Raw genomic sequence first — 19,180 nt, forward strand, 5'->3', positions numbered from 1 at the left:
GTAATAAGGGACACCATGTTCATGCTTAAATGTTGACTGCTTTAAAGATTTAGAAAAAAGAAAGCAAATAAAACACAAATGACACGAAGAGCAAACCGACCAGACAGCCGCCCTGGAAGGCACCAGAAGTGTATGCACCTTTTTACCACAACTTCATTAGAAACATTATAACATTCAGTTGTGCATTTGGGTTTGTAAAATTGATTAACTTTAACTACATTTTTGCAAAAGTAGATAATGCTGAGGTCATATTTAGCAATATAGATGATCCAATAGGATTCTTGTTGCAGCTGTATAATATATAAACCTTGACCCGCACAAAATATCAGGCCAGAGTAATACTGCCACCCCTGGTTTGAAATAGTCACGTACTGAACTCGTGTCAGTTTTGCTTTCTATAGGCGAGGCGTGTGTGTGTGTGTGTGTGTGTGTGTGTGTGTGTGTGTGTGTGTGTGTGTGTGTGTGTGTGTGTGTGTGTGTGTGTGTGTGTGTGTGTGTGTGTGTGTGCGCGCATGTCTTACTTGGTTTCACTGAGTGTAAAACAGTGTTTACCGAAACAACTTTTCTATCCTGGCAACACTTACTATGAGGGTGGAGGGATAAAACTCTAATGACCTTAATCCAACATTTACAAACACGCACATACAACACATGCTCACAGCACTCACATGCAATTACTTTTTCCTTCTCTCTACATTATGTAATGTGGTCTGTGGCTATATAGATCCCAGTAATCTCATTTCCCACCGTGGCAGAACGGCTTATATCAGGAGCAGTAGGGCAGAACGTACCGAAGAAAAGAAAGTCTGAGATGGATGGAAAGAAAAGATGAGGATGATCATGCCGGAGATGGGTTTCGAATGAGATAAAGCTTAGCAAACTGTGATTTATGAGAGAATGAGAGGTAGAAATTATAAAAGCGTGAGGATGAATGGTAGGAGGGTTTTTCACATCAGCTCCTTCAGGAGTCACATCAGACTTGTGTTGTGAATACCCTGCGAGATGGAGATAGACCGAAGCGAGACTCCTTGCATTCACTGAGCTTTAGATGAAGGGAACTAGACTTATAACAGCAGCTTATGGTTTGTTGTAATCCTGTGAGCTGGGAATATGATAATTAGACAATGCTTGAATAAAACTAAAACAATCCTAATGAAGAAACAGATACTGCAACATAGGGGAGGATTCTATTTGATTATGTACTATTGCATGGTGCCTTACTTGTATAATAATAATGCTGCTTTTTTCCCAATTTGAATATACTGATACTATATTTTTAAAGCTTATATGTCGACATTGACGATATTGTTAAGATAACAGTGCTTTTTTTATATAGAAACAAACCAAACGTTTCATTTCATTATGAGATTCAGGGATATTTTACATATTTAGAAAAAGCTATCAATGTTTTCTGGTAGAAAAACTATGCATTGGTTTGTCTACCATCTTACCTTCTTGAGCCCACAAGTTGTTGATCTGGCAGTGACTTCATTGTAGGAAATCCACGGGTGCCACTGAGTGTACAAAAGCTCCTAAAAGGACATAGACTTGACTCAGCCTAGAAAGAAGGCTACTCTATTATTTAGGTCTTGATAAGGTATAGTTTAAAATGTTAAGAGGTACTGTGTGTGTCTGTGCGTGTCTGTGTATGTGTGTGTGTGTGTGTGTGTTTCCCACTAGTTGGTCTCGCTGACTCACTGTGTGCCACTCAGCAGTCAGAGCACGTTGCAGCCTTTAATAGAGTGACATGATGATGCAATCTCTTGTTCCTGCTGCGCTAAAGAGATTACCCACCCTTCACTTTTTCCCTCTGTGTTTGTCCAACTTGCGTTGTATCAGTTTAATTTAATACATTTTTAATTTGTGTAAATGGGCTGTGGGGTTATATGTGTTTGGCCAGGAGTCTGAGTCCAAAAGGTATTGCAGGTTTGTGATATCTGTTGCTATCTGGGCCAACACCCACTCCCAGCACACTGTACTTACAGTCAGGAAAGATGAGCAATGCAGTTTCAGTGTTACTTCTCACCACTACCTCATCTTTTTGTCTTCCTCTCTCTGTCACGCTCTCTCTCTGTCTCTCGCTCGCTCTAATTGTAGTTACACGGTTGGGGATTAGCTGGTCCTCCCGTCTGTTTTTACTGCAAAAGGGCTGTGCTAAAAGCTGCCTGCTTTTCTCAAAACCTGTCTCAGGCTGCTGTTTTTCAGTACTGTCAAAGAAGTCTCCTCTTGTTCCTTTTCCCCCTTTGTATTTGTCTCTTTCCCTCTGCACACATCAAAATACTGTATTTAACCTCCAAATAAGACCGGAATGGTGCAAAAGATAAAAGCTGGCACCTTGTTAAGACCACCCTTATCTCCACCCGTACCACGAGAGACCGCGTTGTCTGTGCCAGGGATTTAATGTAATGCATTAATGCTGTATTAATCGCTGTAGTCCTCTGCCTCACTGCATACACTCTCAACCATCCATTTGCTCACTCCCGGATTGGTTTTAGGAAGAACAATGGAGTGGACTCCTTTTATGTAGTCGGTCCCATAAGCTTTTTATGTGTGTTAGGGTGGTTTGCTGTTTGAGAATCTTATGGCTGAGCGAAGGAAGATGTTACTAATGAATGCATGTATTTTTCAGAGCTGCATATATGGGGTGGGGGTAGGGTGTGGGGTTGAGATGTAGCCAGCCAGCATAAACAGAGCCGGTAGCTTACAGTAGGCTCTTTGGTCTTAGTAATTGAATAATGAGATTCCTTAGATGAAGATAAAAGGTTTAGAGGTAATTACTGCAGTCTAAATTCTCCCACCCTGCAGCCTTGAGAGTGCGCGTCTCTATGTATGCCTGTTCCTGAGGGATGTTGTATGCACTTTGATTTTTACTGTTTTATTTGTCTGGAGGCACACCGTAATATTTATGATTTAAAAAGGAGGTGAAAACAATGCAGAAGCTTAAATGTAGTCAAGAAAATGTAGTTTAAGACAAGGTGGAAAAATAAAGTGACAGTAACAGACCTTGAGGGAAGTAAAAAGCTTTGTGGAGGTGGCTGCAAAGCAAAACAGAAATCTTCCATGTATACAAGCTGCACTTGTGAATCTAATAAGACAGGGAAACAGTGATGGCTGGAGGGTTGAGAGCTTTTGTTCTTGATGTTTTGAGCAGCTCATCACAGTACATCGATACCTGTCTGTTAATTTTCTGTAGATGACCATTTCTCTGTACTTAATGATCCCAAATAAGTCACTTTGAATAAGGTAACCTATCCAGATTACAAAATGTTTTCAGAGCGTGTTAAGAATACAGTATCTCAAAGATCCCAAGATGTTTACAGAGTCTAAAACAATTACAAAGTTTGTTTAAGTCTTTTTAAGTCCATCATTATTGACATGTAGGGTGTGTGAGGCTCTCCACATGAGTGTGTTTGGTTAGCTAAGGCTTAGAAGACAAGCCTATCACTGGCCTTGAGGGAGAGGTAGGGTTTTATTTTGCAGTAGTCAAAAATAGGCTTTTGAAGTGTGAATCCTTGAGAATATTATGCAAAATGATGGCATTTAACACCTTATCATGTTGACATTTTGGATGCAGTTATGTTCTCTAAACACTTTTCTAATGTTAGTTGTCATGGGTGTAAGCAAGGTTTTAGAATTTGGTAGGAACTGGAAGATTAAGTCCTACCAATATCCACCGACTGTTGCCTCTAGCAATAATTTGAATCAGAGACAGCATATACAACTGTTTTTATTCGTAATTGTTAACAGATCTCGTTCTCTGCTATGAATCCCACCTCCGATGCCCACTGTTTTTTGCTAACACATGAGAGGCTGTAGGGTTAGGTTTATGCGCAAAGATACTGAGCAAATTGTATCCTATACCAATTTAGTACAGATCGGTACTGTGCTCTTCAGAGAGTTAATTATATTTCAAGTATTGCTTGAAATAGGAACATTGTCTCTGGACATTTTCAGCAATTTTCATTTGAAGTGGTAAATTTCATATCCCAAGTCAGGTCTGATTAGGAGCGTGCTGCTGTTCAACAAGGTTGTGCGACATGAATTTGTCCCCTGTATGAGAGGTCATTGGGGACTTGTACTATAACAGCATCTTTTGAAAGAGGATATTCAGCAGTAATGACCAGAAGTATGTTGCGTCCCAGCATGCTGTCATGTGCCAGGACTCAGTGCATTGGAGACGTGGTGTTTTGGTCGAGAGGACATTCTTGCAACTTAAACAAACTTCAACAAAATGAAAATCAGGTTTAAGGAGGAGATCCAGCATGTATCACAGAGCTACAAGTGCTACGTAAATGGGATTCTCAGGGATTCATCTAAAAACAGCCTTTGCACTAAACGATTTCTACGGGGTAGACCTTTTGATCGTACCACATAAATGTAACAAATATCAACCCAATGATCCCTCAGCTTGAAGAAAAAAAATACTTAATCAGCTCCTAATGCTTTTAGTTCTGTTTCTTAATATTATTTTGAACTTGCTGTTAGTTTGTATAGATGTAATTGTCTGTTTGCTCTCCAGGTGTGTCTAATAGCCATTAGTCAATAGTCAGCATCATGTGAGTTGTATTTGTAACAGTTACTCTGCGTGCAGTGGGATGTGCAGGAAAGAGCGCGTGCTTGCCGTGCCCTGTGTTTCATGTCAATATAGAAGGGACTGAGGCAGAAAGGGGAGAGCGGAGAGAATGCCATAGGCATCACTCTGAAGCCTCGGGATTTCATTTTTCTACACTAGAGAGTGATAAGCATGAGGAGGGAGGGTGGGGAGCACGAGAAAGAGGTGGTGAACAAGATGGAGTGCAAGAAAGAGGCCGATCAGGCAGAAAATGTCATCAGCTCGTGAATAGAAAAAGAGGATGGCTGTACTGATATTCAACACCATCTCTGGACCCAGACAGTGATAGCAAGAAATAGGGAGGGAGAGATAAAGACAGATGGAGGGGGGAGAGAGATGGAGATTTCTATCATGTGAGAGGGAGGGGAGTAATAGCAAGGTGAAGGGAGGGAGCAGGAGCACTGACAACACTAATAGCGGCGCCAGAGGCAAGGAGGGACTAAACGGGAGAGGGAGTGGAAAGAAGGAGAGCAGCACAACAGCCTGAATAGAGTGCTGTGTTGAATAACAGTAGAAGAACAAGGAGGACAAAGAGAAGAGATCTGCCAGAGACACGGAAAAACATCAGCAAAAAGAAGAAAAAAGAACGCAAATGAAGAAGTCACAAAGGACAGAGGCAAAGGGAAGGTCTGGCTGTGTTTTCCTTGCTGGGAGCTGCAAGTTAAGTGCGTTGTGAGTCCTTGCACACAGTCCTTGTTTGCAGGCTTGTGTCCGGACGAAGACAGATGATGACAGAACACCTGTTATTCTGAGATGGCAGATTGTAACAGTTTCTAGCTTGCACGTGTTGGACCGTCTCTGCAGCATTTTGCATACCTGCACAGTGTTTGACCTTCCTTAGTCAGCACGCAGAGAGCGACTGCAGAGAGAAAAAAAAGCAAGAAAGGAGAGGGAGGAGAGAAGGAATGTCTGCTAAGAAAAACACACAGGAAGAGAGAGAGTGTGTTAAAGTGGAGTAGCAGCCGAGGGAGTTGTTGGATTTTGATTAGTGTGCCTGTGCAGTCTGCACAATTCCTATAATGTCAGACCTGTTCTTTACTGCATGGGGCTCTTCTGGCAGTACAGAGGTAGCCTAAGGATTGGATTTTTCCCAGGAAGCTTGGATCTTTAATCAGCTACTGCTACTCAAACCTGGGTGCCACCCACACTGTTTGATTGGGCTCCAGGACTTAACTGAAGTGGATTTTTTAAATGAAATATTTATTTGCATTATTAAATGCACCTTCAAATGTTAGTGCTTTAAACCCACTGGAGCAATGGATATGGCAGACAATCTGCAAGGATGCTCTGCCCGTGTTCCCAGAGTCGGAGACCTTAAAACGGGGGAGGTTAGAACGGGAGAGGGGGTAAGAATGGTGGAGAGAGACACCCCACTGAGGCTGTCACCTTTCCGTATGCTTCGAGTGCTCGACTCATGCCGGCCTCCAGGAAACCGCATTGGTGAGTCTCATCACTGTCATCTTCTTCAAGAAGTTCATCTACATCCTGACTTTATCCACTGATCAGATTGTTGTTACAATGTAGAGTTTGGATTTATGTAGAAGGCACATTTTTGTGGCAAACATCAATACATGCTGTCTGTATACTTTTATTTGACTTTGTAGGACATTAAACGAACAAATGTTAGTAGCTCGATCAAGCGTGTTCCAGGTTTTTTCTTCATACTTAGACACAGATTTATGCAAGTAGTACATTTTTGAACATCTTTAACCTATTACTGTGAAAATATGATTTGCTTTGCGTGCCTGCTTAACTTGCAGCGTGTTGGCCCCAAGCAACATGCTTATCTACAGGGATTCTATGAGCTCCTTAGAGAAGTGAAGAGTTCGACAAGTTCTTCTTTTGAATTTTTTATTCATTTACTTGTCAGCACAATGACTGCAGTATCTTTGTTCGTGCTGCTCAGGACAAATTCAAAAAGCACGATGTCCTGTGCTTTAAAAAGAGTTTGAGAACTCTTCGCCTAAGAGCATGAAAGAGAAGTGAAAGGATTCAGTTCAAAGCCTAAGCCTATGGTATTATTATTATTATTGGGTAATGTGGATGTGGACGGTGGCTACGAATACTGTCTGTTCCCCCCTTGAGCAATGTACTGAATTCAGTGTGTGGCTTTGCCGAGTGAGGGCTTATGAGAAAAAATCCCAATATTTTTGCTATTCCATGAAGGGCTTTTCAAGTAATTCTTCCTTTACTTCTTTTGATATTCTTTCCCCTGGATTTTCCTTTATTTTTGACGTGTTGCTATCATGGTCTGGAGATGGATTTTCAACTAAGGGGTGTTTGCAGAGCAGAGTGAAGTAAGGATACTCCTAAAAGTAGCCCACTCCCTCCTCCAGACAAACTAGCAGGAAGTCAGCAACCCTAACTAGGCCAGCTTGGCTCCATGTGGGGAGGCAGTGGTAGCTTGTGACATTTACTGTCTGCTCTTAGGCGTCTATGGGAAAGGAAGAGAAGGAAACTGCAGAAGATTGAAAAAAATGTGACTAGGAGGAATGTTTAGGACAGAAAGCGTGAAGAATGTAACATAATGGTATGATATTGGAATTTTACTTCCCTGGTCAGATCATCCTGTTTCATCTACCCACATCTGCTTGACTGTTTACATAAACACACAAGATCGGGACCTCTCAGAAAGTGAGAAAGACATGTGATACTCATGATCAGTGATACTTACTCATCATGAGCGTGTGGTTGTGCGTGTATCTGTCAGTAGATATCCCGGATCAGTTTCTCCAGCCTGTGGTGTCAGTTACCTTCAGTGTAATGTTTCACCATCATGGTTGTGAGGGTTAATTCCTGATTCCTGATACGACAAACGACATTTTCTTACAAAGGTATATCCATTCCCTGTATCCTTGTGTCTGTCTTTGAGGCTGCACACTATACATCAGACTTGGAGGCCCACTAGATGCCTACATTTCAGCAATAGCTGTCTAGATATTGTGTCTAGGTCATGCAACATTATGGCTGTTTGTCTCTGTATCACCACCTCATCACTGTAGGAGTTTAGGTTAACAAGCCTTTAGAACTTTTATAGAACCTGAAAATTAAATTGAAACTCTTGAGAGCAAGAATCACTGTGTAATTGACTTACAGAAGGTATAATTTCACACTATAGGTATCATTCAGCTTTTAGGTTAATGGGAAACTACAGAGTCAGAGGATTATTTTTAACGCTATGCCCTCTTATTAATTTGATAAAGACTGAATAAAGACCAATTTAAACCAGTTTTAGAAGTACTTATCTGTGCTTATTTCTTTGTATTCCATCTTTTCAAATATTTTTTGGTCCAGAGACCAGCCTGTTTCAAATCCTAATTACATGAAGAAGAGCCTAGAATAAGCCTCAGATGTTTCACAGCTGACAGACAGCACACTGTAATAAATAGCTTTACCTAACCGGCCCTCAGTTGTTAAATCCCACAACTGAGGTGTTGCAGTCACTCTGGGGACTCATTTTTCTTTCCACTTCATCAGCTCTTCCAACCAAAACCATCCACCCCACTATCTCCTAATCTTCCCTCGATCTGTCTGTCCTCTGCTGTTGGTAGCTGATGTTTTATGGGTAAACAGTACATGACTGTAAAGAGTGAGCTTTTAACAGCACTCAGCCAGTTTCATGAAAAAAGTTATCATTACCAAAACAAACACCAGGGAGACACACACACACACACACACACACACACACACGTACTGTGTGCGCTGTACATGACCCAGACAAAGAGAGAGCCCTCCACCCTTCCCCCACATTTACTCACACACACAAACTCACACATCACTGAAGTAGACAGTCCTGTCTGCTGCACAGTGACTCATTAATCAGATGGATTCTGGGGCACATGAAGGTGTGTGGTGGTGGTGGGGGGTTGGCACCCAGAGATGGCAGCTCCTATTGCACGCAGGGTAATATTGATCTCGTACTTACTCATCTTACCAATACCATTTTATACACTTGTTTTACACCCCTGCGTGGCTGGTGGTATGATTCATCATTTGGGGATTGGGGTCCTACTGTGTCATTCACATAATGGGTGAGTGAAATTTAAGACAGATGTTTTGTTTTCTGGTGACCCCATAGAGAGAGTAGTGAAATGAAATAGGGTGTCATTAAACACAATCTAAAAACCTGCGCTGAGGTATTCATGTCAAGGGACACCCCTTTAGCCTAGTGGGTAGGACATGCCGCCCTTGTACCAAAGGCATGTCGCATCTCCTCTCTCCCTGCTTTACTGTCTTTTTCTAAGACATAAATCCCTGAAAAAAGTCTCAAGTCTTTGCACATTTGTGTTTCATAGGCATTGTCCATGAAAATGTGAAAATGGGTTCAGATGGGGAGAGTGACCAAGCATCTGGGACGTCCTCTGATGAGGTTCAGAGTCCAGTGAGGGTCCGTATGAGGAACAATCACCATCGGCGCATCTCTAATGAGGTATGATGATCTGGGACACGCCCACACACAAACACGCAAATACCTTTAGCCCAGGCGTACTGTACTCTGTGATCAAGAGGGAAAATGCACCTGCACAAAACATTATTAATTGAAATTCAATAGTGATGCCAAAGACTGTCTGAAATCATTCACTCCTTCACTATTCACCATACAATATTAAGTAGATTTTATGTAGGAAGCCATACCTTGTGGCGGATTATAGAACTAAAATGATAAATTGGACAGGCCCAAATATCAGGTTTGGCCTGTTGCTGATATACTGGTACCTTTTTTTGGTTGATAAATGACAAGAAAATACATAAAAAGAAATGCCAAGCTAGAAATTAGGCAAAGAAAGAGAATAATTTTCTGTCTGTGCTGTATGTAAAAAGTAAATAAATAGAAAGAGGACATTTCTTATTTTTTGTTACTTTACACTTAGACCTTAGAAATAAGACCATTCCTTTGTCTTATTTCCTTGCATGTACACTTCTCAGTGGTAGCTGTCTCTCAGTTAGTATACACTATACACAGTGTATAATATGATAGACTGTGTATAAAGTGAATAGTGAACACTTGGCATTTATGTGGTACATTTAAAGGGATCTCTTATTCACCTTTTCAACCCCATATTTTTAATCTTAAACTTGTTCAAAATAAGTATTATTTTACTTGGAAGAGCCCCTCAATTAATCCATTGTCTAGAAAGTTGTTTTAGCTCCCTTTCCACTCCTGTTAACATAACTCCTTTCTCCTGATTGGCTGCCCCTTGCAAACAGTTTTGAACAGCAGATCTTTGCGTCTGTGTCCAAAATGACCACATTGCCTGCTTTCACTTACTATCATACAAATCATACAAGTGTATTTGGAGCCTTTGATTCATAGGAAATAACACACACACACTCACATATATATATATGTATATATATATATATACATATATATATAGTGTGTGTGTGTGTTAAGTCTTTACATGTATACAGTGACCTCAATATTTTAAATTTTGAACATCTATCATTGCAACTGTACATTTATGAGAGAAAAATATAACAGGCTCTTTTTATTTTCACTAACTTGTGTGTATATGCGAGTGCACCTGTGCTATCTGACAGATAGTGTTGCTGTTTGCTGCTGAATTTCTGAGTGCCGTCATGTCTCGGTCAGGCTGCGTGTGTCCGTTTGAAGGAGCTGCAGAGTGTTGAGCACAGCAGTATTACGGGAAATGCCTCTAGATACAGAGCCTCTCACTGCTGTGAGCAGTGGATGGGACTAATTTAGACCATGTTTACAAGAGAGAGAGAGGGAGAGAAAGAAAGAAAGAGAAGGAGATGGACTGGCAGTGTGGGAGAGGAAAATGTTGGGGTGTGAGTAATTACGGATGTCGGTGTAATTATTGCAATGACAAAGAAAAGGGAGATCCAGGGGAATAGGGCTCAGGAGATGATAAGAGAGAAAGTAAAGAAGAGATGGAGGACAAAATGATGGCAGGAGAGAACAAAAAAACAATGTTTTCTCTGTGCCACCCCCTCCATTCACCCCTTCCCCCCATCTGCCTTTCTCCCCTCAGGAATCTGTCTATTCCTCTTTTCCTCTGCTCCTGCATCCCCCTCCTCCAACCCTTTTCCCCCCCACTCCTTTTCCTAAGTATGTGGATGGCACTCTACCACAGTGCCAGCCCTCTCTTACTCTATTTCTCTCCCTCTCCCTCTCCCCCCCCCTCTCTCTCTCTCTCTCTCTCAGTGTGTGCAGTCATGTATCAGGTTAGAGACATGCATCGTTGAAAGCGCATGTGTGTGAGTGCATAGAAAAACACATTTAAGGAGGACAATGAGGGAGCTACTAGAGCTGTTCTGCATTGTGAGTACGGGGGCACACATGTTTTGTTTTGTATTTAGATCTTTATTCAGTCTCTACCAGTGAACAAGAGGGCAGGAGTGGCTGTGTTTGTGAACTTTTGTCTATTGTTATGCATTTGAAAGACAGTATGGACAGTGAATTTTGTGTGAAAGACTTTTGTTTTGATCACGAGGTGTCACTTTCATTATAAATTGCATAAAATATCAAATGTTTTGCTTGATGAAATTTGCAGTCATTTGTATTTATATTTGTAACACTATATATGGTGTTGTAGTGCTTACACGTATTCTTCTCTTTTATGATTCAGATTTTAAGTTGAGCTACAAATGTGTTAACCACAGCTAGGAGGCATTTCTGTACAAGCGACTGTGGCTCACGTTTACATTGTCTCACATATACTGCTAAAATATGCAGAGCGTTGCTTTAGGATTTGTCATTTGTCGCCATCCATATAGTTGCTTTTTTCATGTGACATGCATGTTGTGATGTTAGCCAGTTAACTCAGATAAAACTATTAAAGGCATACAGTCCCTCTACTTCTCAACTTCAGGCATATACACACTTTAATATCCTCCAATTGCACGGTTACATGTAAACAAACGTATCACTACACATATTCACATTGAGGACACACACTTGAGGGGTGTTTTGACTGGGTCACCTAACTACTGCTGCCATGGAAACAATGTGTGACTGGCACCTTGCCGGTGATCGTGTCACAGAAATTTGCATTCCAGCAAAGACTGGAAGGTGAAAGTTCTTCCAGTGGCTAGAAGCTGTTAATAACACTGACTCAAATATATGATGATGTTTAATTCCTAAAATTGTGTCTAAAATGTGATCGTCTAAAGCTAAACACTTCCAGAGGGAGAGGCTGCACTTATCAATTGAAGTCAAAATGAACTACAACATGAATTAATTAGCAAAAAAGTAAAAGATAAAAATATCAAGCGTGCTTTCATTTTGAAAAAAATGCAGATCAGCCTGGAGCCTATCCCAGTTATCATTCATCTTGAAGAGAGACACTCATTTGCATTTACATTCACACCTATGAATGTTAGACCCCACTAGTGGCATGTCTTTGGTCTGTGGGAGGAAGCCGGAGTACCTGGAGAAAACCCAAGCAGACATGGGGAAAACATGCAAACTCAATGCTAATAGTGCATTATGAAAATGTAGCCAAAACTAGCCAGTAACTTGCTGGAATTTATCCTGATCATGTGGTGGTCTTGCACTGGCATCTTATTCAGCCATAGCGAGTATAGGTGTTATCCACATCATCATTCATCAGTCATTCACAGCAGCAGATGGCACCTGTTAACCAAAGGTCTGCTCTCATTTGACAAACTCACAGCCAGGAGAGACAGATGGAGCAAGCTGCTTGTGAGTAGACAAGCAACCAATAATATTTAAAAAGAAAAAAAAACTTTGATTTGATACCAGATCATAATGGTTAATTAATGTGAAGTAATAACAAGCTGATAAATGATCAGGGAACGAGATTTATTTAATGCGCATTTGTATATCGTTTTTGTGACATATCATACCAAACCAAATTTAAAAGGTGCTGAATATCCTGAATATTTCAGGACTAATGTCTTTATAGTATAATTGTAAATGGAAAAAGGTTTTAAATATTGAAAATCATGTTTCAGTTTCTTCATGTCTCCTTTTGTTTATTTCTTCTTCTCTTTTAGGACATAAACAAACGTTTGTCTCTCCCAGCTGATATCAGGCTACCAGAGGGCTACTTGGAGAAGTTTGCCATGAACAGCCCGCCCTTTGACAAACCCATGAGCCGCAGGCTACGACGCGCATCATTGGTCAGTACTTAATTTATCTGTGTGCACATTTGCATCTATATATATGTGTGCAAAGCAGTTGAAGCTAGCTGTGCTAGTCTCTGATGTCATTTTGTCATTTTATCTGGGTGTGTGCTTGCCCTTTTTCATGCTGCTTTGTGTAGAAACAAAAGTAATGTAAGCTTTCAATGCCATTGTACACTACTTAAATGCTTGACCAGGGCCATTATTGTCTAAAACGCACACACAGAGCAACACAAACATAGACTCACTTTAAACACACACTGGGCTATGCTATAGTGCTTACAATGCCTCAGTAGGGGCATGAATGATAGATTCTGAATTATGCATACAGGCCAAGAGCATTATGGGTATGAATTGGGGTCTGGCAGTGAGAGGAGGGGTTGTTCGGGAAAGAAATAGGCATGTATTCATGAATATGCAGCATGTCCTTTTATTGTTGAAGTACCCCTGCTCTGTCACTTGGTTTTTATTTTGGTCACACTTTTTTTTCCAAATTACTATTTTGTTTCTGCCATCGCTCCAACTTTCAAGTTTCCCTTTATACATTACTGTGCGGTGCCCTTTGTTTCACTCCACCCACATGCTTGCTTAGTTTTAAAGGGAATTCAGTGTACAATGCATTACATTAAACAAGATTACTGAAAGCCTGATATTCTTTGGGAAAATATGAAGGACTCATCCTCCATCAACCGTTTTTGCTGTTATTATCAAACAGGTCCATTTACCCGCCTCAATCTCTCTGCTTGAAGCAACTTAATGACACAGCTTTTCTGCAGGAGGCTCACAGACTTGAAAGCAAAGAGTCTCTGAGGGGAAATATATGGTATAAGGGTGGAGCAGAAGAAGAGGATAGTCATATACATTAGATGTATAGTGTGCGTTTTCTTGGGTTTGCCCAGCTGTGTGGAGCTGTGTATTTTTGGAGTTGTTGTATGTGTGTGATGTAATAGATCAATCAATAATTCAGCAGAAGTGTCAGTCTCATCTGCTGCAGCTCCTCTCCTGACTGGGATTACACCCCAGGACACCTTGGGATGAGCTAGAGAGCACGGAAGAGAAAGGGAAATGTACAAAAGGAGATGAAAAGAGAGGACTAAAAGGGCTTGAATGATAAGATGTCAGGTTTAAAAAGGGCATGGATAACTGAAAAATGCTAAGCAAATGTAAGTAAAGACAAATGGAAACATTAGTGCCACTCTGTAGCTGGATTTAGGTTTTATACCAGGAAAACAAGGTTTTGATTGATCCTGAGCACTCTGCCGAGCATGCAGCCCATGTTATTCAGAAGATGCATCACAGCCAGACTGTTTTTGTTCTATTAGTCCTGGTCGTTCCTTTATATAGGGTAATGCATCCATGCAAAAGTGTGTTTTTGACCGTGCAGTAGTCTGAACATGGTTTGCACAGTATGTACAGTATTTAAATGCTTTGAATTTGTGCTATGAAATGAATTAGCCTGTCAAATTGCAGAAATTCTTCATTCACTGCTCATCTGCTCCTGAAATAGTTTAAGTACATTTAAAAGGAGCTAAAGATGTTTAAAATAAATGGTTTCACAAGAGATTTAAGTTTAACTAGAAACTATCTAGCGAAGGAATCACATTGGCTGCGATGACCCATGGGTACTCAATGGTATGACATGAGTCCTGAGTACTTGTGGATTTTACCACACCTTTCTTTCTTCTCAGCCTTTATTTTTACTGTGGAGTTGTGATGCTATCAAGTCAAAATTTGTCCACAGACAGGCAAACAAACACCTCCCAAATTGCTTAAAAAAATTCCTTTGTGGTATTTCCTGTTGCAACAAGCAATACCAGTTATCCTGTTATGTTTGGAAAAAAATGTTTCTGAGAAAACTGATGTAATAGCCTTGGGGCTGCCTGTGCGCTTGTCATATGTTACGGTAATGTAGATCATGTTTCTGGTATTCCATCGCAGATCCTTGACTCTGAAACCACGTGTTTTGAGCGTCGAATTGTTGCCAGTGTAATGCAAGTGAAGTTGGTATCAGTTTTCGCTCATGGCTGTTGCCCATTGGTAATCAATTATTCACAGGAGTCCAGTGAAACTCAGTGTTCCATAGCACTGAGGAGCGAGATGTCATTTTATCTCGAAGCACAACACTTAATCATATTATGCAGCACTCACTTTTTTCCACGAACCCGTTCAACCTTACAGCAACAGAACACTGAGCTAAAAAAAACTTCAGTGCCTATTATTATGTCCCTCTCTATTTGCTTATGTTATGTTTTCATTGTAATAAGCCACATATGATACAACTGTCAACTGATGAAAGCTAAAAGGACTGCTAAGTATTGTGCAGTCCTTCGGTTTTCTTTTTTGTTGCTGTTGGCAGGTTTACATGAAAATGGTGACAGTGCAAGTTGGTTTATTGGCCGATTGATTATAGTTCTGAGGAATGGCAGCTTCGTGTTAATGAATGGCCTCGTCTTTCTTCCCACCTCTCATTTCCTGCCACCTCTTCTCTTCTCAGAAGGCTATCATTTTAGCTTTCCCACTGAATACTATAAATCCACCCTCGCTCTCAAACTTAAGCTTTCTTCTAGGTAGCACATAAAGAAACTGTAATTACAAATGAAATATGGATAATTCGTTTGGTTTCTTTGTCAATAAATATCTTCTTGCAGACATTTCACATCCTACATTTTTTTGTACTATGAGTTCATCAGCCTGTGTTGCCCTGCAGCCTGAGACAACACTTACACTCACATATTGTTTGGTTTTATCTTACTTCAGTTTTGTCACTAAAACTTGGCCTGACCTAGTTCTGCTGAGTAAGCTCGCTAGAGCGTTGGGAATGAAATGAACCCATTGCCATCAAAAGCATACGCAGGCGCACAAGCTCACACTTATGAAAAGGATTGTAAGGCACTCGGAGAGTGCTGCTGCACACCGGTAGCAGAGAGGTGGACCTTTCTGTGTGCACGCACTCCTTCACGAGGCAAGATTTATTATATGATTGTTATTATAGGGGTTAGCTCTGGGGGAGGTGGCAATAACGTCTTTGTGTGGGGGTGTTTTTTTGTGTTAGATTTACGTTTAAGCATAAAGTGTATCCAAGTGTATGTATTATAAAGTACATACCTCTGCTTTACATAAAAGTTCATATATCTACTCTGATTGATGTTTTTCTTTCATCTTTTTTGTGAGTTTGAAGGGCTGAAATTGACCTGAAACAAATAAAAGCACTGATTTAAATACACAAATAACAATGTGTCAGTTAATTAACAACTTCTGCACATTTAAACTCCTGCTTACCCATGTCCACACTGACTTGTCTCAGTGTGTAAGTATGCCATCTTGTATCTGAGCTTATTCAGATGTGTTTTTTCTAGGCATGCCTTTAAAGACATCACATGCTTCAACAGCTAACTTGGTCACCGGAGAGCCTCCCCCTCCCTCGCACACGCATACGTACATGCATTGGCCTGGGACTTTATATGATTGTCACGATGGGACAGACTAAATTAAGAGGGTTGAGTGTGTTCATTATAATGAATGTAAAGGAAACGTCACACAATTAGACAAATTATTGAGGAAAAGTGAGAAACAAGTGACAGGGATGAACCCTGACAGACCTGTGGGTATCGCAGCTTGATATAGCTACATCCATCCATAATTCATGACTTCAAAACCCAAGAGCCACATAGATTATACAGCTAATCATGTATAACTGAGCTCAGGTTTATTTCAGTTATCACTCTGCAGTGTTTACCTTCCACATCTTTATAGTCTATAAAAATGTTTAGATATAAAAACGTATTTGCCATATTTGATTATCTTTGCTACACTGACACCTTGTGGCCAAAAAGTATATGTGCATCTGTAAATTACGTCACACCTTACCAGACAGTTAAAGAGCCTTTGAAGAGATGCAGATTTCTAGATAAATGTTGATATTTTTTGTCCTTTTCCTTTTGAAAATATTATGTCTGCAGACTGTTGTTCAAGATGAATCACACTCAAAAATACAGAATAATCCTAAAAATTGCTCAAGCAGCCCTGTAATTTGTACATATTACAGGATAAAAAAAAAAGGCCTGGTGACTCAGAAACCTGCAATTGTCGGAGAGATTTCAAAAGTAGTGAGGCTGACAGTTAAATTAAATATGATGCAGTATCCGATCAGGCTGTGCAAAAGCAAGATTTGACCTGTCATTGCCAGCCTCCTCAAACGCCTTCTCTCTGTCCTCCACAGTCTGAGATCGGCTTTGGGAAACTTGAAACCTACATCAAACTGGACAAACTAGGAGAGGTGAGGTCAATAAAGAGCCACCAGCAGAAGCGACACAATGCAAACAAAGTGTTCATCCACTGTATTTTACTCATTCATTGACTGTTTCTTTTTACATCTCTGCAGGGGACCTATGCGACAGTATTTAAGGGGCGAAGTAAGTTAACAGATAACTTGGTCGCCCTGAAAGAGATCCGCCTAGAGCACGAGGAGGGCGCGCCCTGCACCGCTATCCGAGAAGGTACTGAACAATAGTTGTGATTTGGAAGCACACACCTCCAAAGTCAACATGGCACACTTGTACATACAGACACAAACTTGACAAAGTGTCTTGTAGCACCGTGGGCTGTGACTGAAGTATGAGCCGTGTTACGTCTCACAGCTTGTCTCTGTTTGACTGACAGTGTCTAATCTGTCTTCTCCTCCAGTGTCTCTACTGAAAGACTTGAAGCACGCCAATATTGTCACTCTCCATGACATTATCCACACTGACAAGTGCCTAACACTCGTGTTTGAGTATCTGGTGAGTGTCACTTTGTTTTTAATGTGTGAGTTACATGAAACCAGAAACTACAGATAAGCACTTTCTTTCTTTCTCATCAGGAAAAAGACCTGAAGCAATATATGGACGACTGTGGGAGCATCATGAGCGTTCACAATGTTAAGGTAATCTAGAGTATTACAAGCGGTCAGTGTTGAAAAATGGAAAATGTGTCTGGTGGCTGATTGTGTTGTTTACATCCTCTTCTCTCCACATCAGATCTTCTTATTTCAGCTTTTAAGAGGTCTGGCGTACTGCCACAGGAGGAAGGTCCTCCATAGAGACCTGAAACCCCAGAACCTGCTCATCAATGAAAAAGGAGAGCTGAAACTGGCAGACTTTGGTATTTCACCTTTTTCATTAACTTAAAGGGCAGATAGTTTTGTATAATATGCTGAAAGTTCCTTTATTGCTTAGTTTTCTATGGTTCTCACAAGCTAATTACTTAAATCACAAGCTAATTACTTAAAATATTATTTTTGTCTCATTTTGATTATTTCAGTTTTCAAAGATAGGATCAAAAAACATGTGGACAAGGATACTTAAACATGTGGACTGGAGGAGGATGGATCAATCCCCGGCTCCTCCAGTCCACATGTTTAAGTATCCTTGATCAAGATATTTACGCAACATGGATCCATCAGAGAGTGAGATAAGTGTGTGTGTGTTTTTTAGAACCCAGTAGCCTTTTATATATACCCTAACCCAAACAAGTAGGAGTCCCACTAGCAACTCCTAAAGGTCATGCTACTCAAAACAACATAGTTTGGAGTAATCACCCAACACTCCCCTCCTTTGGTAAAAGTTGTAACATGATATTTCATTAATTCCATGTCACTTCATATGGAAGCTAGCTTTATGCATGATCTTTTTTCAGGTATTGTGTAACTTATTTGTGCCTGGTACTATTTTGCCTTTCTGTATTTTGAGTTTCTGTTCTCCTTAATGTATGTATTCATTATATTTAATGCATTTTTATGCATTTTAAAGGCCCATCTTTGTGCATAGCAAGCTTTGTACTTTATAAAAATAAACAGTAAATATGTAAGGTTAAAAAATGTATTGATCTATGTCATAGAACACAAAACTTTAAAGTTCATCAACTACGACACTATGCAAAGGTGAAAAGCTGTTACAGAGTTTGGATAAGACATCTTCTCACAGGTTCACAGGTTGTGGCCCACATTACAAAACTGTATTTTTATGAACTAGTCTCACTATTTAAAATCAGGTTTGGCTCGAGCTAAGTCGGTACCTACGAAGACCTACTCAAATGAAGTTGTGACATTATGGTACCGACCACCAGATGTGCTGCTGGGCTCCACTGAGTACTCTACACCCATTGACATGTGGTGAGTGGACACATTTATCAATAATACTGCCCATTTTCATTGTTTGTGCAGCTGTCACTTCTGAGGTACCAGCATATTTCAGAGTAGAGTTGTTTCTATCTTTTGTCTTTCATCAGCATTTAAATACTTTGTATGGATGTTATGACACAAAGATTGTAGAATTTGGTTAAAAAGGTTCTTTTTTCATATTTATGTATAGAATTGGAGAAAGGTAGATTTTTAAAAATCTTTTGCTTTATGCAGTAGATAAAAACAACCTCTTTGCAACTCATTTATAGTTTTACATCCCCTGGCAGCCTGAATCTGCA

At 40.4% G+C, this 19,180-nt stretch overlaps 1 protein-coding gene across 6 annotated transcripts in view; it reads left to right on the forward strand.

Annotated features, from left to right (window-relative positions):
* Positions 1-19,180, forward strand: part of LOC134619581 (cyclin-dependent kinase 16-like) — a 42,383-nt gene that overhangs the window by 16,725 nt on the left and 6,478 nt on the right. For 5 of the 6 annotated variants that reach the window (XM_063465489.1, XM_063465492.1, XM_063465494.1 and 2 more), the window contains 8 exons: positions 8,908-9,041; positions 12,596-12,721; positions 16,944-17,000; positions 17,106-17,220; positions 17,408-17,502; positions 17,583-17,645; positions 17,740-17,863; positions 18,752-18,872. In XM_063465489.1, the coding sequence (XP_063321559.1) occupies positions 8,908-9,041; positions 12,596-12,721; positions 16,944-17,000; positions 17,106-17,220; positions 17,408-17,502; positions 17,583-17,645; positions 17,740-17,863; positions 18,752-18,872 (835 nt within the window). Of the gene's footprint in view, positions 1-5,051; positions 6,053-8,907; positions 9,042-12,595; positions 12,722-16,943; positions 17,001-17,105; positions 17,221-17,407; positions 17,503-17,582; positions 17,646-17,739; positions 17,864-18,751; positions 18,873-19,180 lie in introns of those variants that run through there. The other variant, XM_063465493.1, reaches the window with a different exon arrangement.

This window comes from Pelmatolapia mariae, linkage group LG20 (genome assembly GCF_036321145.2).
Source record: "Pelmatolapia mariae isolate MD_Pm_ZW linkage group LG20, Pm_UMD_F_2, whole genome shotgun sequence".
Taxonomy (NCBI): domain Eukaryota; kingdom Metazoa; phylum Chordata; class Actinopteri; order Cichliformes; family Cichlidae; genus Pelmatolapia; species Pelmatolapia mariae.